The 26,575-nt window shown below is 57.0% G+C and overlaps 11 protein-coding genes across 11 annotated transcripts; 7 read left to right on the plus strand and 4 right to left on the minus strand.

Moving 5' to 3' along the window:
* Positions 1-1,650: 1,650 nt before the first annotated feature.
* Positions 1,651-2,970, plus strand: ISF_03756 (acid phosphatase; the record flags this gene model as incomplete). The annotated part of the gene is made up of 2 exons (XM_018847362.1): positions 1,651-1,882; positions 1,943-2,970. 2 exons carry the CDS (start codon positions 1,651-1,653, stop codon positions 2,968-2,970), a joined length of 1,260 nt encoding a protein of 419 aa, XP_018705569.1.
* A 1,364-nt stretch (positions 2,971-4,334) lies between these two features.
* Positions 4,335-5,312, plus strand: ISF_03757 (hypothetical protein; the record flags this gene model as incomplete). Its single annotated transcript, XM_018847363.1, has 1 exon — positions 4,335-5,312. One exon carries the CDS (start codon positions 4,335-4,337, stop codon positions 5,310-5,312), a length of 978 nt encoding a protein of 325 aa, XP_018705570.1.
* Positions 5,313-5,890: 578 nt separating this feature from the next.
* ISF_03758 (ubiquinone biosynthesis monooxygenase COQ6) lies at positions 5,891-7,466 on the plus strand (the record flags this gene model as incomplete). The annotated part of the gene is made up of 2 exons (XM_018847364.1): positions 5,891-6,083; positions 6,169-7,466. The coding sequence occupies 2 exons, from the start codon at positions 5,891-5,893 to the stop codon at positions 7,464-7,466; spliced, it is 1,491 nt and encodes a 496-aa protein (XP_018705571.1).
* Positions 7,467-7,756: 290 nt separating this feature from the next.
* ISF_03759 (NADH-ubiquinone oxidoreductase 49 kDa subunit) lies at positions 7,757-9,323 on the minus strand (the record flags this gene model as incomplete). Its single annotated transcript, XM_018847365.1, has 3 exons — positions 7,757-7,773; positions 7,836-8,577; positions 8,658-9,323. The coding sequence occupies 3 exons, from the start codon at positions 9,321-9,323 to the stop codon at positions 7,757-7,759; spliced, it is 1,425 nt and encodes a 474-aa protein (XP_018705572.1).
* Positions 9,324-10,304: 981 nt separating this feature from the next.
* Positions 10,305-11,075, plus strand: ISF_03760 (BTB/POZ fold domain containing protein; the record flags this gene model as incomplete). The annotated part of the gene is made up of 1 exon (XM_018847366.1): positions 10,305-11,075. One exon carries the CDS (start codon positions 10,305-10,307, stop codon positions 11,073-11,075), a length of 771 nt encoding a protein of 256 aa, XP_018705573.1.
* A 1,107-nt stretch (positions 11,076-12,182) lies between these two features.
* On the plus strand, positions 12,183-14,426 carry ISF_03761 (Inner nuclear membrane protein MAN1; the record flags this gene model as incomplete). The annotated part of the gene is made up of 2 exons (XM_018847367.1): positions 12,183-13,723; positions 13,838-14,426. 2 exons carry the CDS (start codon positions 12,183-12,185, stop codon positions 14,424-14,426), a joined length of 2,130 nt encoding a protein of 709 aa, XP_018705574.1.
* Positions 14,427-14,796: 370 nt separating this feature from the next.
* On the minus strand, positions 14,797-15,775 carry ISF_03762 (ATP synthase subunit 4; the record flags this gene model as incomplete). Its single annotated transcript, XM_018847368.1, has 4 exons — positions 14,797-14,822; positions 14,886-15,108; positions 15,206-15,663; positions 15,745-15,775. The coding sequence occupies 4 exons, from the start codon at positions 15,773-15,775 to the stop codon at positions 14,797-14,799; spliced, it is 738 nt and encodes a 245-aa protein (XP_018705575.1).
* A 445-nt stretch (positions 15,776-16,220) lies between these two features.
* Positions 16,221-17,940, plus strand: ISF_03763 (nucleolar complex protein 4; the record flags this gene model as incomplete). The annotated part of the gene is made up of 2 exons (XM_018847369.1): positions 16,221-16,828; positions 16,887-17,940. The coding sequence occupies 2 exons, from the start codon at positions 16,221-16,223 to the stop codon at positions 17,938-17,940; spliced, it is 1,662 nt and encodes a 553-aa protein (XP_018705576.1).
* Positions 17,941-18,432: 492 nt separating this feature from the next.
* On the minus strand, positions 18,433-19,809 carry ISF_03764 (MFS drug transporter; the record flags this gene model as incomplete). The annotated part of the gene is made up of 4 exons (XM_018847370.1): positions 18,433-18,819; positions 18,906-18,998; positions 19,085-19,579; positions 19,663-19,809. The coding sequence occupies 4 exons, from the start codon at positions 19,807-19,809 to the stop codon at positions 18,433-18,435; spliced, it is 1,122 nt and encodes a 373-aa protein (XP_018705577.1).
* A 1,531-nt stretch (positions 19,810-21,340) lies between these two features.
* Positions 21,341-24,017, plus strand: ISF_03765 (CorA family metal ion transporter; the record flags this gene model as incomplete). The annotated part of the gene is made up of 3 exons (XM_018847371.1): positions 21,341-21,663; positions 21,729-23,678; positions 23,741-24,017. 3 exons carry the CDS (start codon positions 21,341-21,343, stop codon positions 24,015-24,017), a joined length of 2,550 nt encoding a protein of 849 aa, XP_018705578.1.
* Positions 24,018-24,673: 656 nt separating this feature from the next.
* Positions 24,674-25,771, minus strand: ISF_03766 (Nucleotide-binding, alpha-beta plait; the record flags this gene model as incomplete). The annotated part of the gene is made up of 4 exons (XM_018847372.1): positions 24,674-25,252; positions 25,331-25,440; positions 25,537-25,662; positions 25,720-25,771. The coding sequence occupies 4 exons, from the start codon at positions 25,769-25,771 to the stop codon at positions 24,674-24,676; spliced, it is 867 nt and encodes a 288-aa protein (XP_018705579.1).
* Between the last annotated feature and the right edge of the window lie 804 nt (positions 25,772-26,575).

Raw genomic sequence — 26,575 nt, forward strand, 5'->3', positions numbered from 1 at the left:
TCTACTATGCTACTTGGCGATGGTGGCTCCGATTTGGCGTTGTGCTAATGTTTTTCCTTCATCATCACTCTACTGATTAATGTCTTGGCTAGATGATGCGCGGTAGTTACCGTCTGGGCGCCAAGGTGTGTGTGTTGGCTAGATGAAGCACGCCGGGGCGTTAAAACGGTGTAGCAAGGTATAAGTGAATGACCGCTGGTGCAGCCATAGAGAGCTACGGGATTACGAAATATGCATGGAGGACAGGTGGTAGTTGATGACAGACTGTCCATCAATCGCATGGCATGGCCGGGAGGTCGCTGGCTGGCAGCTGCGCAGGTAGGGTAGATACTCGGCGAGATGCGGTTCATGGCACGAATTACTTGCCAAAAAAAAGGGAAAATGTAGAACAGGTAAAACTAGGCTAGCCGGGCCGGCCGGGTTCTTCCTTGAATGTTGAGTTATGTATCCGTATGTGGGAGGATATCGGCCTCTCAGCTGGAGTCATGGTCGTTGGCGCAGGGCGAGCGACGGAATGTCACCAGACTAATGATGCGGACAGTACAAAGTGAGTAGTCGAATGGCTGAAGGAGCTTCGGTGTACCATCTTGGGAGAGCATCCCGTCGAGGCGTACTAGTATGGAGAGAGGCGTCCGGAAGAACGGCACGCAGGTAATGCGTCAAGGAAATAAAACTGGCAGATATTTTTCTTGTTTGCAGCATCGAGGGCACGCAGGTGAGACACGTGGATGGTGTATGGCTTTTGAGACGATGGCTGTGCTGCAAGTTGAGTGGAGGTGACCCGGGGTTTTGTGGTTTTTGTTGGAGACAGAAGACAGCCTATTCATTTTAGTGCTAGTTTTTGCAGGTGGAGATGATTCGGGGGATCAGCCTAGTTGCAAGGTTGCAAGGGTAGTTGGGGGAAACGCATAATAATAAGCAAGGAAAGAAGAAAGAAACACGATGAGCCGAAACATTGCTGAAGAGACGAGGGGGAAAAAGAGAGATGGAAAACCAGAGAAAAACAACACCTGGCAATCAATTAATTCAACCAAGCACCCTCTTCGTCTTCTCTCGCACGTGCCTGCCCTGCACAGCACCCTCACCTCCAGCCGTCCCCCTCGTTCGTTCCTCGGCGGCCAAATACCGACTCAACCCCAGTAATCTACATAGATACCTACACACATAGAAGGTGACCAGGTGCCTGCCCCATACTGGCTGAGGGCATCCTCCTGTATCTCGGTGGGAACCGCCATCATGCAGCCCCCATACTAAGGTACTCACAAGCCACCCGACCATCATGGAACCAGTCAAGCCTCGCGCATTTAGTCTGACCAGCCCAGGCACGCCGTCTGCTTATCCACGAATGTTAATGATAATTTTGGAACTATGGAGGCAACCTAGAGGGGAGACCGGTTTCCTGGTAATAGCTGCGCAACGCCTCACTAGCGTCCGTTTGCCATTACGAATATTCTTAACTTTGTCCAAGCATCACATCGTGGTGCGCCCGCCCGCCTAGAACTGTAAATAAGCGAGTCGTCCGCCGCCCACCTGGCCTCGTTCCTCTTTGCCTCCCTTGTCTGCCAAAGCGAAAAGTCCTTCTCCTCTTCCTCTTTCTCTTCCTCCCGCGCCCTCCTCTCCCACCATCCTCATCCTCCCCCCTCCATCGCCATGCGCTTCCAAATCAGCGCCCTTGCCGCCCTCGCCGGCCTCGTCGCCGCCGACAGGAGCTGCGGCGCCAGCTGGGAGACTCGTTACACGGCCACCGGCGTCCAGGATGTCGCCGCTGCCGCCGCTACGGCCAAGACGTCCAGCCCGACCAGCAACGTCCCTGGCAAGGCCTTTGACCGCCTCGTCATCATCTACTTTGAGAACCAAAACTATGACAAGTCCATTGGTGACCGTACGCCCAACTACCCAAACAATCATGGCAATTCGCATTTACTCACTGACCCGTTTGCAGCCAACTTCCACTACTTCGCCAACAAGGGTATCCTTCTGGACAACTACTTTGCCGTCACCCACCCCTCCCAGCCCAACTACATGGCCTCCATCGCCGGCGACTACTTTGGCATGCAAAACGACAACTTCATCCGCGCTCCCCGCAACATCTCCACCGTCATCGACCTGCTCGAGTACCGCGGCATCTCTTGGGGCCACTACCAGGAGGACATGCCCTACTCGGGCTTCGAGGGCATGGGCTACAAGAACCAGAAGAATGGCAAGAACGACTACGTCCGCAAGCACAACCCCGCCATCATGCACGACTCGGTTGTCCACTGGGAGAGCCGCCTGTCGCAGATTAAGAACCTGTCCATGATTGACACGTCGCGCTCCGTCTTCCACCAGGACCTGGCCGCCGACAAGCTGCCCCAGTGGATGTTCATCACGCCCAACATGACGTCGGACGGCCACGACACCGACGTGACCACGGCCGGCGCCTGGTGCCGCCTCTTCCTGGACCCGCTGCTGGAGGACAAGAAGTTCATGAAGAACACGCTGGTGCTCATCACCTTTGACGAGAACGAGACGTACGCCAACCGCAACCAGATCCTGGGCGTCCTGATCGGCGACGCGGTGCCCAAGAAGCTCGTGGGCACGACGGACAGCAACTTTTACAACCACTACTCGGAGATTGCGACGGCGTCGGCCAACTGGGACCTGCCGACGCTGGGCCGCTGGGACGTGGGCGCCAACGTGTACGAGATGGTGGCGGCCAAGACGGGCGACAAGCTGCGCAAGTGGTCGTCGCCGGAGCAGCTACAGTCAATGTACTACAACTTTTCGCAGGCGGGCCAGTTCAGCACGGCGGGCGGCAACAAGCGCTTCCCGGCGCCCAACTTGAAGCTGGACAAGGCGGTCAACGGTCGCAAGATCCTCCCGCGCATCAAGGAGATTTGGGCCAACAGCCAGGCGCCGACGTACTACGAGGACACGATCGAGGTGCCCGACGGCCTGCACCCTCCCAAGGGCTACGAGCCTTCCAACTAGGCGGCGCGTGCCAACTGAGTTGTTGTGTTGGATTACACGCTAGACTGTAAATAGTTTGAATGTTTGCATGTGGTAATGCAGTTGCATGATTGGATATGACGATGGAGATTTGTGTCATGCATTTGGGCATCTCGGATTAATTTCTAGACAAGCCTTGATATTGGGTAGAAGAGGATGAATTTTTACCACGCATTCTCTGCCTCACAGTACCTACATACCTACCTGTGTAATTACCTACGAATAATGCCAACTACTAAACTATGTACCTTGAGGTGTGTCTTCGCATGACCGCGTTATCAGTGACTTGACTCCCACACACCCACATATTGCCCCAGCCAGCCTTCCGCCCTCCCCTGCAACCCGGTGGCGTCGGCTGATCCGCTGCTGTGTTCACCCCTGTAACCCTGTCGATGCGGGCAGAGGCAGGCCGGTGGCTCTGTGGCTTGCCCCGAAGGGTTCCCCCTCCGAATCATGTCCTCGCCATTCATAAGCCAGTCTCACTCCAGGCACAGAGGCACGTGGGGGATGGTTGTCCAGTTCATGGGGCACGTTTGTCTGCTGTTGATACCTGGGAAGTTCGAGCTGGTGCCGGCGGCCGAGCAACTCGTTTGTTCACTTAGTACCGATGAAGAGGGCAAGGTGAGGATCGGGGAACAACGACAAAGGCGGAGAAAAAAAAAACAAAACAACGCAAGCAAAGGCCAGTTCCGCTCTCCTGTCCTGACCAGGGCCGCGATGGCAAATTTGAGAGAGAAAAAAAAACCACCTGCCAGATTCGGTACCGCGCGGTCACGAAAACGTATTCCTTGCACATCCCCTCATCCCTCATGCGCGCACCGCATGCGCGGGTCCCATGGCCTAGCAACTTGCCAGCGACGGGCTCGTTTCCTTTTCGCAATTCAACAAGCCATTCATCCATTCGTCCACTAATCAATCTCTTAGCATCATCTGCCCCCCCGCACCGGCCCGGCCTCTTGCATCCAATGCCACCTCGCTCCTCCATCATGTGGGCCGGGCGGTCGCAGAGTCCAAGGTTCAGTTGGCTCCTCCTGTCCAGCGCCCGTTGAGAGCACCGGCAAGCCTCTTGCTTGCCCGTTTGAGCTTTTTGAGGAGGACACTTTTGTTGACGTCCTTTCATCTTCTCCCTCTCGTTCCCTCCAACATAACGTCCAAATCCTCGCTTGTCTACCTGCCAAATCGCTGGCAGTTGGGTACTTTACAGGTTGTTATTGGTCGTGAAACAGAGGTAGTAGTTGCTGCTTCGCGACGTCGGCGACAAACTAGCAACTACCAGCACTCCACGGCAGTCTACACCCAGGCTAAGATCACGGGCCACCAGCCTACTTCTTTGTTGCGTCTCCTCGATGCGGAGCCCTCTTCTGAGACAGCTCTACCGACTACGCCAACTCATCTACAAACTTCGGCTCGGCCAATTCGATCCCGTCAGACTCCTCGAGTCTGCGGCCGTCCTCATCTCTTCTCACCCATCATCACCCGCCCACGACAACATCGTCATCTTCACCACCGCCGCCATGACGCTCTCCAAGAGCCCCGGCCTCGCCCGGTTCCTCTCCGACTTCACCCTCGGCTTCTCCGACGGCCTGACGGTGCCCTTTGCCCTCACCGCCGGCCTCAGCTCCCTCGGCAAGGCCGACACCGTCATCTACGCGGGCCTCGCCGACCTCTGCGCCGGCAGCATCAGCATGGGCATCGGCGGCTACCTCTCCGCCCTCGACGAGCTGCCCGCCGCCGCGCCGACGACCTCCGCCGGGGACGAGGAGAAGGATGAGGAGCTCCACGGCATGCTCCGCCACCGCGGCTCCCACGAGGATGAGGACGGCGGCGAAAAGGGTGATGGCAGCACCGCGCACGAGCAGCTCGTCCTGCGACACCTCGAGCCCCTCTGCCTGTCCGCCACGACGGCCGCCAACATCGTCGCCACGCTCCGCGGCCAGCCGGGCTGCCTGGAACGCGCGGTCGCCGGCATCGAGGCGCACAACGACGACCTCGGCGGCGGTCCCCCCGGCGACGCCCCCCTGCCCGTCTGGCCGGTCGCCTCGGGCTGCTCCATCGCGGCCGGCTACGCCGTCGGCGGCGCCATCCCGCTGCTGCCGTACTTCTTCGCCGCCACCGTCGGGCTCGGCCTCCGCTGGAGCATCGGTCTCTGCCTCATCGCGCTGCTCTCGTTCGGCGCCGGCAAGAAGTGGGTGCTCGGCGGCGAGCGCGTCTCCGCGCGGCAGTGTCTCTGGGCCGGGCTGCAGATGCTGGCGCTCGGCAGTGTAGCGGCCGCGGCGGCGGTGGCGTGCGTGCACCTCCTCGGGTCGGTCACGGTAGCGCCCTAACGAAGGAGTGCAAGGCTTGGGATGGGACGTGATGAATATACTTACTTACCTGGCATGGGATGGCGTTTACCGGGGCCGGGATTTTTGTTTTGTGAAGGGCAGACGGTATGAGTTAACATACATAGTCACCAGTATATATTGTATATACATGTCGATAAAAGCATACATTACATAGAATCTTCTTATGCAGAGTAGTGCTTGTTTTGTTACACTATGGAGCCATGCATTGTACAAAGCAACCGTATTTGTTGGCTTCCACCTTCCCCAATCTCTTTCAACAAGCGTACTGCAGATAGTAGCAGCTTATCTACCCATGGCCAAGCTATGGTATAGAAGTCGAATACAAAGGTCCATATTACTTAGAATTACATTATCCCTTTAATTCTTTATTTTCTGAATTTCTTCTTCAAAGAATCTCAATCTTCCCTCGGGCTGATTAGCCTCGCACACCTTCTGGCCTGATGCCCCACCAAAAAGCTTCGCTCCATCTCCGTTTCGGATCTCTCTCTCGCCATCTTTCAAGCTCTCCCCTTCATCCTTGCACGACCCAATTGCGCCAATTCACCACGCATTCAGCCATGCCCTTCGGTCGGGCCGTCACGTCGAGCTCCCGGTTTGTCTGCCGCGGATGCTCTCGCCGCCTGACACCCGCCTCGCGCCGCGCCTACTCCGCGGCCGCTGCTGCCACACCACCCTCCCAGGACCAGGACATTTACGACGTCGTCTGCGTCGGCGGCGGGCCCGCGGGCCTGAGTCTTCTCACAGCTCTCCGTAAGAGGAAACGCCCTTGCAACCTCACCCAAATCATGCTTCCCCCCTTAACGGTCTACTGACACCCAAGTTTCCTTGTGCACAGGCTCCGACCCCATCACTGCAAACCTCCGGATGGCCCTGGTCGAGGCCCAGGACCTCTCCAAGGTTGCCGCCTTCTCGCTCCCGCCGACGCAGTACTCGAACCGCTGCAGCTCGCTGACGCCCGCGTCCGCGCAGTTCCTGCACGACATCGGCGCCTGGACGCACGTCCAGCGCGACCGCGTCCAGCCCTTCCAGGAGATGCAGGTCTGGGACGGCGTCACCGGCGCCCGCATCGAGTTTGACTGGCAGCACCGCAGCACCGGCGGCACGCTGGCGTACATGACGGAGAACCTCAACACCACCTCCGGCCTCCTGAAGCGGCTGCGGGAGCTCGGCGGCGTCGACGTCTTTGACGGCTCCCGCGTGGAGGGCATCGAGCTCGGCCAGGAGACGGAGGACCTGGACCTGAGCGGCTGGCCGGTGGTGCAGCTGTCGGGCGGCAAGGCGCTCACCGCGCGGCTGCTGGTCGGCGCGGACGGCGCCAACAGCCCCGTGCGCGCGTTCGCGGGCATCGAGTCCCGCGGCTGGGACTACGACCGGCACGGCGTCGTGGCCACGCTCGAGCTCGACGGCGAGGGATGGGGGGGTCCGGCGGTCAAGACGGCGTACCAGCGGTTCCTGCCCACGGGGCCGGTCGCCATGCTGCCAATGCCCGGCCGCTACGCCACGCTCGTGTGGTCGACGACGCCCGCCAACGCCGCCGTGCTCAAGGCCCTGCCGCCGCGCGACCTTGTCGCCCTCGTCAACGCCGCGTTCCGCCTGGCCCCCGTCGACATTGCCTACATGCACACGCGGGCCGCCGGGCAGCTGCAGGACGAGCTGGAGTGGCGCACGCGGCACAACGCCGAGCTCGACCCGCGCGCGGTGCCGCAGGCCGTCGTGGCCGTGCAGGACGGCAGCGTGGCCTCGTTCCCGCTCAAGATGCGGCACGCGGACACGTACGTCGGGGAGCGCGTGGCGCTCGTCGGCGACGCGGCGCACACGATCCACCCGCTGGCCGGCCAGGGCCTGAACCAGGGCCAGCTGGACGTGCGGAGCCTGGCGGGCGCGGTGAGCGCGGCCGTGGCGCGCGGGCAGGACCTCGGCGCGCAGCTCTCGCTGGAACCGTACAGCGCGGAGCGCTACGCGGCCAACCACGTGGTGCTGGGCGTGTGCGACAAGCTGCACAAGCTGTACGCGGTGGAGGGGGGGCCGCTGGTGCCGCTGCGGTCGCTGGGTCTGCGAGCGGTCAACGGGCTCGCGTCGCTCAAGGGCTTCTTGATGGACCAGGCGGCGGGGACGGGCGCGAAGGTGTTTTGAGCGGAGAGGAGGCCGTGTTGTACGCTGTTGCGAAGTTGGGGGGGTGGGGGGGGGTGGCTTGTATAATAAACTGTAAAGAGCACAAAGGATAAAAAGAGCAAAGGCTCTCTCATTGCTTGTTTCCTAACAATGTTGCTATAGCCAGAAAGATGGTACGAATCAGATGGACTTGAAAGAAACGTTTTATTGCGGAGTATATACTGAATCTCCTAGCCAGCTATGACTTACAGACAAAAGAAAATTTAAAAACCATTCTACATTTCTACATCCCATCCCCAACCAATATATCTTTACCGATCAACCTCACCTACAAGTCCAGTTAGCAATTTGAATTGGGCACGCGAGACAGAATGCAGCAGCAGAACTTACCAAACACGAGATCCATGGTACCAATGACAGCGACGGCATCGGCGAGCAAGTGACCCTTGGCGACGTGGTCGAAGCCGCCCAAGTGAGCGAAGCCGGGGGCGCGAATGTGACAGCGGTAGGGGCGCTCGCTGCCGTCGGAGACGACGTAGACGCCCATCTCGCCCTTGGGTGCCTCGATGGCGGAGTAGGTCTCGCCGGGGGGAACGGCGTAGCCCTTGGTGTAGAGCAGGAAGTGGTGGATGAGGGCCTCCATGTTCTCCTTCATGGCGGAGCGCGGGGGCGGGGAGATCTTGTAGTCCTCGACGCGGACGGGGCCGGCGGGCATCTGGTTGAGGCACTGGTGGATGATGCGGAGCGACTGGCGGAACTCCTCCATGCGGCAGAGGTAGCGGTCGTAACAGTCGCCGTTGGTGCCGACGGGCACGTCGAACTCGACCTTGTCGTAGGCGTCGTACGGCTGGCTCTTGCGGATGTCCCAGGGCACGCCGGAGCCGCGCAGCATGACGCCGGAGAAGGAGAGGTTGAGGGCCTCTCGCGCGGGGAGGACGCCGACGCCGCGCAGACGCTCGATCCAGATGCGGTTGTCCGTCAGCATCTCCTCGGTCTCGTCGATGCGGTCGCCAAACTGCGTCGCCCACTGGTAGATGTCGTCAAGGAGGCCGACGGGGATGTCCTGGTGGACACCGCCGGGGCGGACGTAGGCGGAATGCAGGCGGGCACCAGAGACGCGTTCGTAGAATTCCTAATTGACAGTCAATGACGAGGGTTCTGTAAGAAAGACAAAAAAGGGCGCGACGAAGCGGGGCATCGTCAGCTGCTTACCATGAGTTTCTCACGCTCCTCGAAGCCCCACAGGAAGGGGGTCAGGGCACCGACGTCCATGGCGTGAGAGAGGACGGACATGAGGTGGTTGAGGACGCGGGTGATCTCGCCAAACAGGGTGCGGATGTATTTGGCGCGGTCGGGGATCTCGACGTTGAGCAGCTTCTCGACGGCGAGGGCGAAGCACTGCTCGTTGGTCATCATGGAGACGTAGTCGAGGCGGTCAAAGTAGGGCAGGGCCTGGAGGTAGGTCTTGTATTCGATGAGCTTCTCGGTGCCACGGTGCAGCAGGCCGACGTGCGGGTCGGCGCGGATGATCTCCTCGCCGTTCAGCTCGAGAATCAACCGCAGCACGCCGTGGGCGGCCGGGTGCTGGGGGCCAAAGTTGACCGTGTAGTGGCGGACCTTGCGGTCCTCGACCGAGTTCTCCTTAGATCGGCGGCCGGTATTTTTGGGCTCCGTGCTGTGCAGGCCGTAGATGTTGTCGTTGACGGCAAAGTCCTCGTCGACGGGGACCAGGCGGGTGCCGACGTGTTCGGGGGTGGCGTACCGGCGCGCGCACGTCGTCGACAGCGAACGGACTGCGGGTGTACGGACAGCGGCAGCAGGACGCAGTGCCAACTTCGCGGCGGCGCCGCGGGCGGCCAATCTCTGCAACGTAGCCATGGGCGGAAAAAACGGACGACCCGGGGGAGACAGCAGCGGAGGGAATTGGCGATGGCGGAAGGTGGAAACGACGGGGTCGTAGGTCGGCTTGCCGGGATGAAAGAATCTCGCAGAGCCTCTTCCTGGCAATCAATGGGCTGATCCGATCGCAGGACAAGCACCGTAGAGGCAATTGGCCGATGGGTATCGAGGAGCCTTTCAGATCGTGGTGTCGAGCTGTTTCGCGAAAGTGTAGCTTGAGTGCGAGTGGATTCCGTAAAGGCCCGGAAATTTGTTGATGCGTGGGGATGCGGCCAATCACAGCCAGAGTATTAGCACATTGACCAGCAAACCCCAGGCGAAGCAAGGTACAAGTTAATCACGCAGCAGCCACTTACTAAATGAGGTACCTAAATATGCTGCCCCTGGTGAAGCCTTCCTTTCTCCTTCAAGCACCGGCCCAACCTTGGGTCATTCACCTAGAGGGTCTCAATCAGCCTCGGGGGCGCTGGGCAGATCTGCCGCCGCACTGTCTGATGTAACGGTCACACCAAGTATAACTGCCACTCAGGCTCCCCTCATGGCCAATCAAGGCTGCCATCCTCAGCAATCGGGCGCTGTTAGTGCAGCAAAAGGCCCGGTATGACGGAAGAGCATGCGCCCAGCCTGCCTCACCGTAGCTGACCTGCAGCAGGAACAAACATTGTGGCATATCGCTTCAAAAAGGCAGCCTGTCTTGTTTCTATTCTTGTCTTGCCACTGTATACACTCTGAATCACAGCCGCCCTCGCCAGCATGAACGGCGCTTTCTTTGTCCCTTCTAGTCACCACCATCATCACCATGTGCCATCGCACACTCACTTGCTCCGCAACCAGAGCAGAAGCTCGGAACCTGATGCATGCCCAGATACACTAGACGACATCCCACCGACGGCCGCAAACATTACGCAGCCCATTCCAGAACAAACCGCTTCGATCAGTCGCCTGTCAGTTTCGGACAATATGACGCCTGGTGCCGGTCGTCTACCGCCTTCAACAGAGGCAACTGGGCCTGCAGCTGGCGCAAACGTGGGAGTAGCATCTATCAATACTGCTTCCGCACCGGTCTTGGATAACCGTGTGGTACTCCGCGTGGGGGAGAAGCAATTCTTCACTACACGCGCCACTCTCGCCGAAAGCCATCTCCTCGCGACCCTATTGAGCACCGAGGCAACACATGATGGCGAGTACTTTCTCGATGCTGATCCTGAAATGTTTGACCAAGTGATGCGTTTTCTACGCACGCGCCGTTTCCCGCTCTTCTACGACCAAGCATCCGGCTACGACACGGCCAAATATCTGGAGTTGCTGGTGGCGGCACAGTTTTACCAGATCCCGACGCTGGAGATGTGGCTGACGGAGAAGCGCTACCTGGGAGCGATGAACATCAAGTCAGAGTACAAACGATACAGGCTCTTTGGGACCGACCAAATCACACGGATGCATGAGCTCTGCTGGGACAGGGAGGAGCAGGGCCGCGTCCTGAGCATATCTGAGACCAAGGGAAAGGCTCACGCATGTCCACAGAAGCTGTGGCGGCATGATGGTGACCAAAATAAATGCATGAAGGCGAGATGCTTTCAGCTGCGTTCAAGTGCGGGGGTCGGCCCGGTGACGATGCGACTTCTGGACGTAACTGTGCTCGTGACAAAGGCAGAGATTCGCGAGAGTGTCCTGTCAGCGGGCTCCTATCCCGATGGACCACCTCCATATCAAGGCGGGGATGGTGAATAAGATGTGGGAGGATGTGCTATTAGGAACTATTCCTGTCTGTTATGTTAGTATGACGTAACATGTATTATTAGTCTGATAAGGACGCTTCTTGGGTCCAAAGGATTGCTCGCCTCGTATCTGAGGACCTCGTTGAAGAATTGCCTTTCATGTGCTGTTGAATCTGTGACGACGGACCAAGCTTTATTATGACGTCGGGTACAAGCAGCATGACCAAATGATGGTCGTCCGCGTGCTACATATGTACGTTCGCTTGGTGCTGGTCGGGCGAGGATATGTTTGCTGAGCTGCAGGCCGCCTCTTTGCGTAAGCCTCGTATTGGGTTGATATGGGTATGACAATCGAGTGAAATTAACTTTCATCTTGCTGCCTGAGCGAATATGCGTAGATTTCTTCGCCTTAGAAATACGCTGTCCAGTCTGGCGGTGTTTGGTCGGTGCTGGATGGCGAACTGGTCGCCGGCTTCAAGCCCTCTCGCGTTTCGCATTGCAGCAATCCGGATCCAACATGGCAATAATTCCAGTTCAGTTTCAACGCAAGTGTCACAAAAGGTCGTGACTGGTAGATTGAAAGCTGTTTCTGCCTGGCCGTATCACTGGTGTGAGAGCTCTCCTCCAGACGAACGGTCCAGCCAACCAGCCTCCACTTCTCTGTGCTTCGCTTGTTGCCACAGACAACGGAGGCACTATTTGATTTGTTCAGCAACCCGCCTTGAACAACACCACAGGCTGATCTGCCCACACCTGGGGGGGTTTTTTTTTTTGCCTCGGACAACAATTCATTGCCACATAGCCGCACCTAGGCATTTTTTTCTTGCCCTTTGGCATCTCTTGCTGCTGAGCAGAAGACATCTTTTTTTTTGTCTAAGCGGACGGATATCACCCACCCGTCGCTCTGCATTTGCACAGGTTATCAACTGCGAGTCGTTGTTGACCCGTGTACTGTTTAGCTCTGTCTCAGCTCCTCTCTACCGTCAGCAACGCATCGACTAGCTACTGGTTTTGCCACGGCTACTAGTTGCGTCTGTCAAATCCAGAATTCCAGCGCCATCCCCTGCCGTACAAGCTTCTCATCGCATCAGAATCCGTTGTCTGGCAAAATCTACCCATAATGGCTGAAGCCGACGACTATCTCCAGGAGGGGTTCGATCCGCGCAGCGTCACCATCCCGCGTTTGCGATCCATCCTAGTTACGCACAGCATTGATTATCCATCCACAGCAAAGAAGACACAGCTCGTCGCTCTGGTGGAGGAGCACGTCATGCCCCAGGTTCCCAAGATACGAGCGCAGCGCGCCCGCGCGAAGCGCTCAAGTCTCGGCATCGTAAATGCCGGCAGCGCCCAAGATAACGGCCTATGGGATGACGACGAGCTTTCCCCTCCACGGACTGCCTCCCGGCGGTCAAAGTCTCCGCGCAAGAGCTCAGCGCGCATCAAGGTCGAGGAAGAGGAGCCAGCTACCCCCGTGTTCCGCAGCGAGCCCAAACGCAGCTCTCGCGCATCACGCTCCGTCAGCAGGCAGCTCTCCCATGGCCCGGAGGACGATTCCCACCTCTACGCTGCATCTGTTTCTTCTCGCCGGTCCAGTCGCCGGACCGTTACACCTCAGATAAAGCCTGAGCCTGAACCCGAGCCCGAGCCCGAACCTGAGCCCGAAATTGAGGAGGAGGAGGAGGAGGAGGAGGAGGAGGAAGACTCCGAAGATTCCGAAGAAGACGACATCGAAGAAGAATCAACACAGTACGAAGAAGAGCCGAGCGTTTTTACCGATGACAATCCCTTCCAAGGCGGAAGCTCTCCTCCCCCAATGCAAACGCCCAATCGCCGACGAACTGTAAGCGTCGAGCCTGTAAAGAGTGCAAAGTCTGCTCGCCGCCGCACAGCTGTTGGTACAGAATCCACTCGTACTACTAGGCGCTTCGACATGACAACCCCCCCTCGCCGTTACAGGACGCCGGACCATTTACTGGAGCCGGGCGAGGAGTTTACTCCAGATGAGCAGCTTGAGCTCGAGGAAGACGCCGCCGCCGGCGACGTGGCAGCTCCACGCCGAAACGCCGTTGTCAAACACAAACGACAGGGTAATGTCAAGACGCCCTTCTTTGTGCTCTTGATGGCTCTGTTTGGTGCCTACCTTGCCTGGTTTCGGCAGGAGAAAATGGCTGTAGGGTACTGTGGCCTTGGTCGGCCTGCGAGGCAGGTCATTCCGCCAGAGATTCCTGTCCCGGATGCCCTGGTGCCCTTCATTGAACCCGAGTGTGAGACGTGCCCCCAGCACGCCTTTTGCTACGAGGATTTTACCGTCCGCTGCCAGGATGACTTCATCCTGAAGCCCCACCCTCTTGCCCTTGGCGGCCTTATCCCTCTGCCGCCCACTTGCGAGCCTGACAGCGAGAAAGCCCGGCGGGTACAGGCAGTTGCCGACAAGGCTATTGAAGAACTCAGAGATCGCCGCGCAAAGTATGAATGCGGAGAGCTGACAAACGAAGCTGGCGAGCAGGAAGACTCTCCCACCATTGCCGAGGAGGAGCTCAAGGCTACTGTCAGTCAAAAGCGCAACAAGCGTATGAATAGTCAAGAGTTTGATGAGCTCTGGGAGGCTGCTATTGGTGAGATTACTGGCCGAGAGGAAGTCGAGGTCCAGACGACGACGTAAGTTGCCCACTGTTCTTTTGTTTCCGCTGCATCCCCTTACAGCAGCGATTATCCCGAAAAGGCCAACGTTCTGACCAGTTCCACTAATCAGATCCCAACCTGATCCTACAGATCGCCCGGTTCCGGAGGTGTTCAAAGCCGACTCTCGTCCACCTCTCTCGCTCGCCTTCCGTTCCGCTGTGCGATCAAACGATCCATCCGCAGCGGATTGGCGAGATATAGACTCCCAATTGGACTTTTGAGTATGCTTGTTCTTGGCGTATTGTATCTCAAAGCTAGGTATCGCAAGCACCTCGCCACGGCTGCCCAGATTCCGGCGCTTGTCGACACCGTGCTGGGCAGACTCGCAAACCAGAAGGAGCTCGGTGATGAGGATCTGGACGAGCCATACCTGTTTCTACCAAACCTGCGAGACGACGTCCTCCGCTCTGTACACTCGCTGGCCGAGAGAGACCGCATATGGCAGCGCGTGCGAGTCGTGGTGGAGCAGAACAGCAACGTCCGCACAAGCCAGAGAGAGGGTCGCAGCGGTGAGGTCGGCCGCGCATGGGAATGGATTGGTCCCAGCAAGGGTGAGGGTGCGAGACGGCGACGCAGCGGGCGGGTGTCTTGGGCACCGTCAGACATGGGCGCAGAGACGCCCGAGTCAAAATCTGACATTGAAGTCAAAAAATGGGAAGAGCCAAGGCCAATCTACTAATTGAATAGCAGAGGAGAGCGCGTGGCCGGCGCTTGTTTGGGCGAATATGTACATTTTTATGATTGTAACATTGGGACGCTACTGCTACTTTTTTATGTTTTACCAAGTTAATTTTCCAATCCACTTATTTCTGCGCACATGCGCATTTGACACTTGATCCTTGTCCTCTTGGAGATTATTTTGGCATGGACCGAGCAACTGATACACGCCAGTCAACCGTCCACAGTACATTCACGTCGTCAAACGTCGGGATATTATAAGGGAGACAAAAGTCTCGTTGTATTGCTAATGCACAAGTGTTGTTATATGCACAAAGGGTGTTGTGACAAAGGGAATAGCTGGTCCTTGTAATCTATTCCAGACAAGCCGCTTATTGGGCCTTGGAGCTGACAATCCCTGTAGGAGGAAAAGATTAGTTAGCTGGCTGTAGATCAGCAAGAACATAGGGATGGGACATACTCTCGACGTCAGCAACGCTCTGCTGCAGAATCTGCTGCAGAACCTTGGGGTTCTCGAGCTCCTTCTGGACCTTGGCGATGATGGACTGAGCGAGCTCCTTCTGCTGGCGCTGCTTGACCTGTCCCTCGTAGCGGACCCAGGAGTCGAGGACGGTCTTGGCCTCGGCGGCCAGGGCCGTCTTTTGCTCGAGCTCGAAAGCCTGAGCCTCGAGTCTAGCAGTTTCCTACATGACACGTGCACAAGTCAGCAAATCCGTTCCCCTCTCCATAGTGCGCTGCATATCTCATCGAACGTCCCCCCGCTTCTACCAAATCGCGTACCTTGGACACCTCGAACATGGCCTTGGTGATGTCGACGACACCGCTCATCTGCTTGACGTCCTCGATGCGGGTCTTGACGGCCTCGGTGTGGTCGGCGCGGGCCGAGTTGAGGATGCCCTTGATCTTGTCGCTCTGGGCCTGCGCCCACTCCTTGTACGCGGGGCCGCCGTACTTGATGAGGCCGCCCCAGACGGAGAGCAGGCAGACGGCGATGACCGTCTCCTCGTTCATGACGTAGTACTCGCTGCTGAGGGCGTAGATGGACAGGCCGGCGCCGGAGCTGAGGATGGCCGTCTTGCTCAGCAGGCTGCTGCCGGGGAGGCTGTCGAGGATGCTCTGCGCCTTCTTCTTGGGGTCCTCGGCGGGCACGTTGCTGCTGGTGCTCGCGGGGCGGGCGGCGGCGAGCGCGGCAGGGAGGGCTCGGCGGGCGACGGTAGGTCGGAGGTAAGGAGCAGCGCCTGCGGGAGAAGGAAGGGTCGTGGGTTAGTTTCGGGGCCAATTGGGCTCGGAAAAGTCGGGGAATCCGCGAATCGACGTACCGGCAGCGCTTCGCGCCAAGCGGGAGGCCATTGTGAGATAATTTCGACGAGGAGGGTATGGGGTAAACGTGTCGATGGATCGGGAAGCTTTGTATGAGGTTGAGGTTTTATCGCGCTAACTTGTCGGGATGCTGAGGAGCGTCACGTGATGTCGTTGCTGTTATTGCACTACTGCGGTGATGGCTCAGTGGAATTTCGGCGCTCCCCAGCGACTTTAACCGATTCTTTCCCGTAGCCTGACCCACCTCTGCGGTCTCATCATTGATTGGCCCGAACTAAAGTGTCTTGCTAAATTTCATGAATTTTTGGCTTATCGATTTCACTTTTTTCCAAGCCAGTTTCCTATTTACACCAGTTCAGCAGCGGGTTTTCAATTTCCTTCGGAGTGTTTGATTCGAGACGGCTTCAGTCATTTGTCTGCTAGAGAATTCACCACAACGGCCAATTTGACTGCGCTCGAAGCTTCAGATCTCACCATGGCTCCCGCTGGCCAAGCAAGCAGCGCCAAGCGCAAACGAGTTGCGCCCACAGAGAAGAAGGTTACCAAGCGCCCGCGCGCCGCCTCGAGCGAGAATGAAGAGGATCCGAATGCTGCGATTCTTCTCATGGAGCAGGGGATTCTTGAGTCTAGGAAGAACTACAACAACATTGCCGTTCTTCTGGGAAAAGCAGCAACCTATGACTCTGGCAACCCCGAGGCAATCCTCTCTACTGTCGCCCTTTGCCGCATTTTCATGAGGCTTCTGGCTCAGGGCTCTCTTGTCTCGAAGAAATCTCTCTCAGAAAAGGACCGGGTTGTTGTCGGGTGGCTGCGGGAACAGTTTAGCCAGTTCAAGGACATCCTGCTGGATCTGCTTGGCGAAGACGAAATTGCTTCTACCGCACTCACGCTTTGCATGCGAACGCTAAAAGCAGAGGGCGAATATCTCCGAGACAAGTCTGACTATGCTTTTCCTCGGGATTTCTTGGGAAAGATCGTCAAGAATATTATTGCGAGTGAGAATGACGACATTCGCAAGGCCTACATTGAAGAATCTGCCGAGCAGTATGATGACGTTCGCTACTATACGTTCGCTTCTGTTACGTGAGTATTTCCATTTGTCAAGTACCCTGCTTCTGCCTCTACTAACTGTGCGGCTCAGCTCTGCTATCAAAGAACTCTCAGATGACGAGGGTGATTTGAAATCAAGGCTCTTCGAAAGCGCGTTCGCGCTCCTCACTGCACTAGATGGCGTGCCGGAATCAGCAGACGAACTGGAGGACTTCTACATTCATAAGCCCGAGAAGAAGTCGCATTACTTGCGACAGCCAAACCAGCACAAGAAACAAGGTCAGGAAGCCTGGCTCGCTCTGATGAATCTTGTTGAAACGAACGATCAACGCAAGCGCGTGCTGGCGCTTATTTCGGACGTTATTGCGCCCTGGTTTCCCAATCCTGAGATCCTCTCAGACTTCTTGACGAGCTCGTACGATGCAAGCGGATCCATGGCGCTGCTCGCTCTCTCAGGTGTCTTCTACCTCATCCGAGAGCGCAACCTCGACTACCCTTCCTTCTACCCCAAGCTATACTCTCTCCTCAACAGCCAGATCCTGCACTCGAAATACCGGGCGCGCTTCTTCCGACTGCTGGACACATTCCTCAGCTCGACGCATTTGCCCGTTGCCCTTGTCGCGAGCTTTTTGAAGCGACTCGCCCGGCTATCGCTGAACGCACCCCCAAGCGCCATTGCATTTGTCATTCCTTGGATATACAACATGCTTATGAAGCATCCACTGTGTACATTCATGCTCCAGAGAGAAACGACAGACGACGAGAAAAAGAAGGAGTTGCGGGAGAACGGCATGGAAGATCCTTTTCTCCCCGAGGAGCGCGACCCGATGAAGACCAGTGCCATTGAGAGCAGTTTCTGGGAGCTTGTCCAGCTGCAGTCGCACTACCACCCCAACATTGCAACGATTGCAAAGATTGTAGCGGAGCAGTTCACGAAGCACTCGTACAACATGGAGGATTTCTTGGATCACTCGTATGCCAGCTTATTGGAGGCCGAGATGGGCAAGGATGTGAAGAAGGCGCCTGTTGTCGAGTTCCACATTCCAAAGAAGGTGTTCCTGCCGCAGGAAGAGGCCTCCGGAGTTCCTGACAGTCTCTTGGTGAAACTTTGGGATTTCGAAACCGTCGATGCTTGGTGGCTCTAGCTTTCAGGGCGAAATGGAGGACGAAAAGGCAATTAGAAAAAGTGTGTTTCAAAAGGCATAAGCGACACCGTCGGCATATTATCTGGAGTTTTTTGTATGGGGTACTGTTTTGTATATTCACCTGGCGCATTTGATTCAAGATGAACACCATCTTTTTTCTGCAACGCGGGACGCTTTTGCAGGCCACCGTTTCTTATTGCTTCTTTTCTTGGGCTCTATTTCCATCCAGGCCAGTTTTGATTTCCGTATGCACTTCACTCATAACATGACTCTTGACAAAAACGCACGAAAGGACACTCACTGCACTGAGCGCGGTGTACAGATACCAAATGTGACGGATGCTGTCAGAAAAGGCCTCTTGCACTGCACGCTGATGCTCTGAGTTCTGGATAGTTGCTACCAGTAGAACATTGGCGCCAGCATCGCTGCCCTTGAAGGCGTCCGTGATATTGGAGGGCAGCCCAGCAGCGACGAGACGCGGTTTTTGCACGTTCATCCCGTTCTGGAGAGAACACCACCAAGGACGACGGCCACGGACGCCGACATGCTTCGAACGAAGCCAAAAGTAGCCGTCGCGGCGGCCGTCTGCCCACTGGTGACGTTGGCGTGGAGAGCCAGCAGCGGTGGGAAGACGAGCATGCCCATGCCGAAGCCGAGGATGATCTGGTAGGCGATGATCTTGGCGAGGGAGGACGAGCGATCAAAGTCAATGAAGAGACCAGTTTCAAGGAGCACAAGTATCCACCCGATGTGGGTGATCTCGACGTACCGGCCCGTCTTGTGAATCACGAACCCGACACCGCCACTCATCAGCGAGGAGCTGATGACGATTGGCAGGAACAAGACGCCCGAGCGCAGCGGGGACGCCAGCCTCGTGACCTGAAAGTAGAGCGGCAGGAACCAGCCGGCGCCCGTCACGACGGCCGCGTGGCAAAAGTCGATGGCGAGGGGGCACCGAGCAGCACGAGCGGCATGCGGGAGAGGCGCGCCTCGCAGTACACGAAGAGCGAGACGGCGACGACGCCGAGGACGAGCAGGCAGACGACGGTCGGCGAGTCCTAGGCGGGGCGACGCCGCCGAGCTCGAGGCCGAGGAGCAGCAGGAGGGCGGCGGCGAGGACGCAGACGGTGCCGCCTCAGTCGACGGCGCGGAGGCCGGCGAGTGGCGGGGTGCGCGCGTCGTGGACGTCGAGGAAGGGCACGAGCACGAGGAGCGCGGCGCCGGTGAGGGGTAGGTCGATCCAGAAGACCCAGCGCCAGGAGAGGCGCTGCGTGAGCGCACCGCCGAGGATGGGGCCGACGGTGCCGGCGACGGTCCAGACGATGATGATGTTGACCATCTGCAGCATGCCACCGCCGGCGGTGCCCTGGACGGCGCGGCCGGCGATGAGGGCCGGCATGCTCGCGGCGGTGGCGCAGACGAGGGAGCTGGCGAATAAGAGCACCAGAGCGGCTAGGAGAACGGGCTTGCGGCCCCGGGTACCGGACAGGTTGGCCCAGACGGTGGCGGCGGCGGCGTGGCCGAGCGTATAGGCGCTGCCGACCCAGACGTAGCCGGCCGCGGAGCGCAGGTCGGCGGAGATGGTGGGCAGCACCGTGGAGACGATGGTGGTGTCCAGCGCGGAGCAGAAGAGGACTAGCTGGAGGATAGGTTGTTGTCAGCCCGGGAAGGGGTCCGGCGAGTTGTTGGCTGGCTGAGGAGGGCGATGAGGGGGGGACATACCGCCAAGGCTATCATGACGAGGGAGATTCGCAAGTTGCTGCGTCCCTCCATGGTCGTCGGTGCCTCCTCCATGGTCATGGATTGCAAAGGCTCGTCCGTGTCGAGAGCCAGGTCGCCGACCTGACTGAGAGGCTCAGCCTGATTCATCTCAACTTGCCTCAGCGCGCACTCTGTCTGTATCTGTGTCTATACCAGTGCAGATGAGGTAGTCCGTGTGGGCGAGCTTCAAGACATAGCTTGCCCGCGCCTGCCGCTACTATACCAGGGCACTGGATTGAATGAGAAACAACATCCCCCAAGCCTGTCAAAGCCAGGTCGTGCATTGGTCTGTGACTTGGAGTTGATTAGAATTTTGGGCAGCGAAACTGGGGTAAACTGGACTCGGCCGAATACCACCCACCATCCTGGGTGAGCAAACAAGGCTTCGAGTCGGTGAAACCAACCAGAATCTTGCCACGCTTGAGATTTTGCTGTGATTTCCTATTCTAGTACAGACGACATCTAGTTTACTAAGATTAATACATTAATACATTTGCAAAACATTCGTCTTGAGTTGTGCACTGGATTGCAGGGTAGTGGTGCTGAGTCAGCAAACCGTTTGTTGGAGGAGGGCGGGCTCCCAGATCAAGCACAAGATTTGAAAATCGAGAAGGGCAGCAGGTGGTTTCAGACGCTGTGCCTGGAGGTGTCAAACGTCGCACGCGCCGCATTGATTAGCATGGTGTTGATGAGACGGCCAACGTGTGATTGTGGCTGGTGGCTGGTGTGGGATGAAGCTCAAAGTGGTGATGTGAATGTCTTGTATGACACACACTGTAGGCCGTGATAAGGTACCAGGTACCAGGGGGGGGGGGGGATTTTCCAGCTTGGATCAATGGCAAGGACCCACCGCCACATTAGCCATTATGCAGCTTTAATTGAGTGTAAATGAACGTTGTCTTGAAGGATTCGGACAATGGAAATAATACAGATGGAAAGAGAAAATCGAGATGGGTGGCGTTGATCCTTGCTTGCCAAACGAAGCTGTTCCGGAACAGAGGCTCCCTTATCCGTAGGGTACGTAGATTACTACTAAGCTTGTCCACGAACTACCCAACCCCGAAGTATCCGTACCAAACAAGGCAACAAACAGGGTTAGAGGTTTGTATGTACCTAGTACTCCGCGGTGCAGTGACATCAACGAACTTAGCAGGCCCACGTCCTGCTGTAGAAAGAAAGCTCTTCCTTGGCAGCCAGAAGCGAATACTTTAATCGTTTAACGTTACCAGCTCGACTAGCACCAACCACTGGCCCCATCGCCACCACACTCATCTGGTGCTCTAAACTATAGTTAGTTAGTACTTGCCTCTATCAATGCCAAGCCAGAGATACATCCTCCATTCTCCATTTTCCATTTTCCCATCTTTTCGTCCTCGTCCTACCCAACAAAAAGCTTCTCTGCTCTGCCTTTCCCTACTACCAGCAGCCATCTCTATACCGCATGTCTATCTTCAGACGCCGACGCTTTCTGTCCTGTCAGTCGAAGTTGGGCACTTCGGTTTGATACCTGACACTCGGACACCAAATGCAGGCAACCCGTCGGTCGGCACGGAAAACAACCACGTCTCAAACATCCGCGATACGCTCTCACCTTTTCCCGCCTGCCTCTGCCTAGGCACAAACACGCACATCTGTCAAAATGGCTGGCAATCGCTTCAAACCGCTTTTCGACGCCTCTGCCAGCAACCCTCCCGCTCCCGCTCCCGCCCCGACATCTGCGCCCGCGGGCTCCGTCCCCGGCGCAGAGTCATCCGCCACTGCCAAGCCCGCTCGCCCTCCGCGTAAGCGAAAAGGCCACCGAGGGGGCAAGAACAAGAGGAATCGACGCAAGAGCTTTGCTCTTCTACATGATGACAGCCACGATGAGACCGACCGCGCCTCGTCCGCCGACGGCTTCTACAACCATCCCCAAGGGAACCTCAGTGCCGGCAGCGTCGACAGCGAGATTCTACTAGATCATAGGTGCGCCTCAAACCATGGCATGCCATCTCCATCAGCTGTCTGTCATACTCACTAATAATCCACAGAGAGCATACTCCGATGCGTGTTCGACGCTCCTCCACCATCGCTCCCGATCGTTTCCAGAATCCACTTCCTAGCGCCAGTAGCCGATTGCGCTCTGTCCAGACGCATCACAGCAGCGACAGATCCGGTCCTACAACGCCCTGGGACGAGACGGCTCCCTTACTCTCCGACTCTGGTCGCTTTGGTCCTGCTGCTTCCCCCAGCTATGGTGGCGCTGACAGCAGAACCCAGAGAAGCAAGAGCCGCAGATCATCCATCGTCTCGTCTACGACCAAGTTAGCCGCCGCATTTGGCAGAAAGGATCCCTATCATGTAAACAACCCCCCTTCCGTCCCAGGCTCTCCCACGTTTGGTACGCTCGATCACCACAATGAGATGACATTCGGAGATGTCATGCTCCGTGACGAAATGGCCATGCGAGCTGGCAGCCCTAAGCGGCCGACCATGGATGACCAACCTTTCTTCAACCCTGAGGATGGGCATCGCCACGATAGTATCAACACACCACATCCTGACGCCGAAGCCGACGTCTGTTTTCCTACCGTTGGCATGTCCGAATTGGGCGATGATGAGGGTACTGCTCGTGGCGACGGTGCCCAGCATAAAGCTCGCCGCCGTCGACGCCATTGGCCAGATCTGTCCGTCCTCGAGGAGTGGAGGCACTTCGAAAAAGAAGATAGGAGTGAGGAACGCAGAGCAAAGAGGATCACTGAACCCCAGCTCATCAACGGCCGCTTGCGCCCTGTACGCAAAGGCTGGTTCCAGACCGATGAAGAGGTCCCCTATCGCTTTACTTACTTCAACGAGGAGTTTCAAAGCACCATCCACAGCCACACCATCTCAGAGCTCGTCCAACCGGGAGGGACATTTCGTGAGCTCTTTATCCCCGATCACCGTATCCTGTCCGATGATGAGTCTGATTCCGGCGACGACACCACGTCGATCCCATCGCGAGCGCTCAACGTACCTACCGGCCTCGATTCCGATTCTCGCCGCTCTACTCGCCAACACTCCGTATCCGAGTCCGCTCGTGGAGCCTTTTCCCCGCCTCGGTTCGCGCCGCCGACACATACGCAACCTCTGGTGGACACCTCAACCCGTGATAGCTCCAGGGCTCCGTCAGTCAGGGCGCCGCTGGCTGCCGCAGGGGAGCTCCGCAACTCGGACAGCACCATGTTTAAACCACTCCCAGAACCTCTTGACCTGACACTCAAGCCGGAACGGCCGGTGCGATACGGAGACCGGCCAGTATGGTGGCTCAATGTGGTCTGCCCCACAGAGGAAGAGATGAAGGTCATTTCCAAGGCGTTTGGAATTCATCCACTGACTGCTGAAGACATCATGGTGCAGGAGGCTCGTGAAAAGGTCGAGCTCTTCCGCCACTACTACTTTGTCAACTACCGGACCTTTGATCAGGACATTAACAGTGACAATTTTCTGGAGCCCGTCAACATGTACGTGGTTGTCTTCCGCGAAGGCGTTCTCAGCTTCCAATTCTCCATGACGCCACACCCGGCCAATGTGCGGCGGCGTATTCGTCAATTGCGTGACTACCTGCTGCTGTCGTCGGACTGGATCTCCTACGCAATCATTGACGACATCACCGACGTGTTCCAGCCCTTGATCCAGAACATTGAGGACGAGGTTGACGAGATTGATGAGGCCATCTTGCGGCTGCATTCGCCCTTGGAAGACGCCGACGAGAAGAACAAGGACGACACGGCCACCATTACCGACACGAGTGGCGATATGCTCCGGCGCGTCGGCGACTGCCGAAAGCGTGTTATGAGTTTGTATAGGCTCTTGGGTAACAAGGCCGACGTCATCAAGGGCTTTGCCAAGCGCTGCAACGAGCGCTGGGAAGTGGCACCCAAGTCAGAAATCGGGCTGTATCTTGGCGATATCCAAGACCACATCGTGACGATGACTTCCAACTTAAGTCACTATGAAAAGTACGGTTTGTTTTCTATTGCCTAACGTCAGGTTGCCCCTGTTTACTTACATCAACTTCCAGAATATTGGCCCGCGCCCACGGCAACTACCTCGCGCAAATCAACATTCGCATGAACGAGCGCCAGGAGCAGACGGCCGACGTCCTCGGCCGCCTTAGCGTCATCGGCACCATTGTTCTGCCCATGAACATCATCACCGGCCTCTGGGGCATGAACGTCTGGGTCCCCGGCCAAGAGTACGAGGGAAACCTGCAGTGGTTCATGTTCATCACGGCCGGCCTGCTGTGCTTTGGCATAGCCTGTTACCTCCTCGCCAAGCGAGTGTATAAAATCGTCTAACAGTGACGACTGAATATCCCCTACAAAACATCACTTTTTACGTATTGGAAGAAATGGCGTGTGATTGCTTCTCCTAGCATTTTTTTTTGGGAACATTATGGAGTGGATTTTGGACAGAGGCCAAGCAGAGCACTTTTTATGAGAGAAGGTTTACAGGACGGCGCAGCATTTCTTCCCTCGACCCTATTTCAATTTGATTGCGTCGTAGCAAAATCTAAGCACTTCGTGCCATTTGCACTTTTAAATTAGACATTTGGAACAGAGTCCAATATATTTTCTGACCATGACACCGGATTTTGTTTTCTAGGGCGACTTTGCATACTTTCATGAATGCATGATATCACTTGAAATCTCAAGCAATGTGTAGCTTTGAAAATCAGGGCTATTTTCTTACGTTTCGACGTGTCGACACTTGTCTGTATCCAGGAAGGAACCTATCGCAGCTCGCAGAGATGGACCGTACTCATCCAGCTGGCTTGTCTCTACCCGTTTCACCTCCATGTAAGAAAAAATAAAAACGCCAAAACACCATAACTCGACGGGAGTTTGTCCCTATTTGGCCAAGGATATCCGTCCCCCCAGAATGTCTTCTCCCTCTTCTTTTTCGCCTGTCTTCTCCCATCCTGCAGAAAGCACCGTCCCCTCCCAAGAAAAACTCATCGCCGGGCTTGGCCGCCAAAAGCTGCTCGGAGCGCCATGACTTGTTGTCGCTCCGACTCTGGCAGCTGGTCGATCTGCGACTGAGGCAGGTCCATCAGCGCGCGCATCAGGCTGTCCGTGTCCTGACCGGCGGCGGCGGCTGGCGGGGGATTCGCCGCGGGCTGCTGGGCCTGCGGGTAGCCCACGGGGGCGTAGTTGGTCGGTGGTTGCTGCTGCTGCACTGCGGGCGCGGGCGCGGGCACGCCCGGCTCGATGACGGATTGGATGGCCTCGGGGGACACGAGGCCCATGAGGAGTAGCGCCTGGAAGACGGCGTAGCCGAGCTGCGGCGCCTGCTGTAGAAGCTCGGTGGCGCGCTGCGGGTCGTTGGTGGCGAGCGTCTTCATCTGCGTGAGGATGTCGAGGAGCTGTGCGGGCGGCAGCGTGTTAAGCGTCCGGGAGATGGCGTCGGTGCACGTCAGGCCCGGCGGTATGTCCTTGCCGGGGGGTAGCGGCGGCAGGGAGGAGGAGGGTGGTTGCAGCTGTTGTTGGGCGGCCATGTGCGAAGACCCGTTTGGCGCGGTGGTGACGGCGCTCTGTTGTACGTGTCAAGTTTCTCAATTAGCTGGCTTGTTCGTCTTGACGCGCGGAATAAGGAGGAGGGGAGCACTGACAGGTGTGTAGTCGTCGTCGGCGGCCTTTTGCTCGTGCGAGAAGTCGACACGGAGCTTGCGGCCCATAATTTCGTAGTCGTTGAGGTTTCGGACAGCCGAGGAGGCAGAGTCTAAGAGGTAGCGGAGTCAGAACTGAGAGTGGGAACGCGGCGGAGAGAGAGAGAGACGAGCTGCTGCCGGGAAGGAATGAGAGAGCGAGGCTGTACCTGTGTCTGGGTATTCGGCAAAGCCGAAGCCTTTAGGCCGGCCTGTCTCGGGGTCGTAGACAAGACGGAAGCGCTCGACCTTGCCGGCGTCGCTGAAAATGTCGGTGATTTGTTCCTCGGACAGTCCTTTGCGCGCGGGAGGTCAGTTCATCGTCCAATGGCATCGAGGCGAGGCCAACATACCGTATGGGATGTTGCCGACGAAGACGACGCGCGAGGGCGGGCGCGTCGACATTTTATTCCTTCTCTCTTCGGATCGGTTTCCAAATGCAGAATGAGCGGTGTGTTTGGGAGCGCGACTGCAGGCGCCAGGTAGATCGGGGATATCAACGGGCAGCAGGACTTTTTGGTTGCCGCGTTTTTCTGGGTCCTTGTTGGCCAAGTTGGTGGACTCAATTCGCGGGTCGCTGGGAGTTCTTATGGAGATAATGGGATTGGTCCGGATGCGACGACGTATGTGGAAGCGCGAAGCCCTGCTCCTGCGCAGCTTAGTTGTTGGTTGGGATGGACTTGGGATGGTGGTTGGGCGTTGTTCGTCCCAGGCTGTTTGAAGCTCCAGGCTGGTTTGACCAAGGTACCGGCGATTTGCCGATCGCAGGACTTGGACTAACTACGCGGGTGAGAGATGGATTGCTCGACATTTAATAGTAAACGGTGAGAAAAAGTTCCCCCCAAAAAAAACCTGATACTATTCTATACATACTCTTCATTAACCAACTAACATTTTATGTAATTCCTTTAATTCCATACCTAAGATTCTCAACAGCCGCAATCCTCTAGTGTCTGACCCTGGTGGTTTGCAAAACCAAGAGATCCGCTTTGGAAGTACAAGGCTCACGCATGCGCATTCACTTTTCCATCAAAGGCGTGGAAACAATGCCGCAATCACTTGCCGTGGGAATGAACCCTTTTTGTCCTTCTTTTTTCATTCAGGCCGCGCTCATTTTCGGTCGTGCGTCCTGGCGCTTGCGTATTCCGTCCACCTGATAAGGCATTGCGCGGATGAGGGCCGGTGAGAGACGTAGTCTCGTTAGAGCCC

This window comes from Cordyceps fumosorosea, assembly GCF_001636725.1.
Source record: "Cordyceps fumosorosea ARSEF 2679 chromosome Unknown scaffold_7, whole genome shotgun sequence".
Lineage (NCBI taxonomy): Eukaryota > Fungi > Ascomycota > Sordariomycetes > Hypocreales > Cordycipitaceae > Cordyceps > Cordyceps fumosorosea.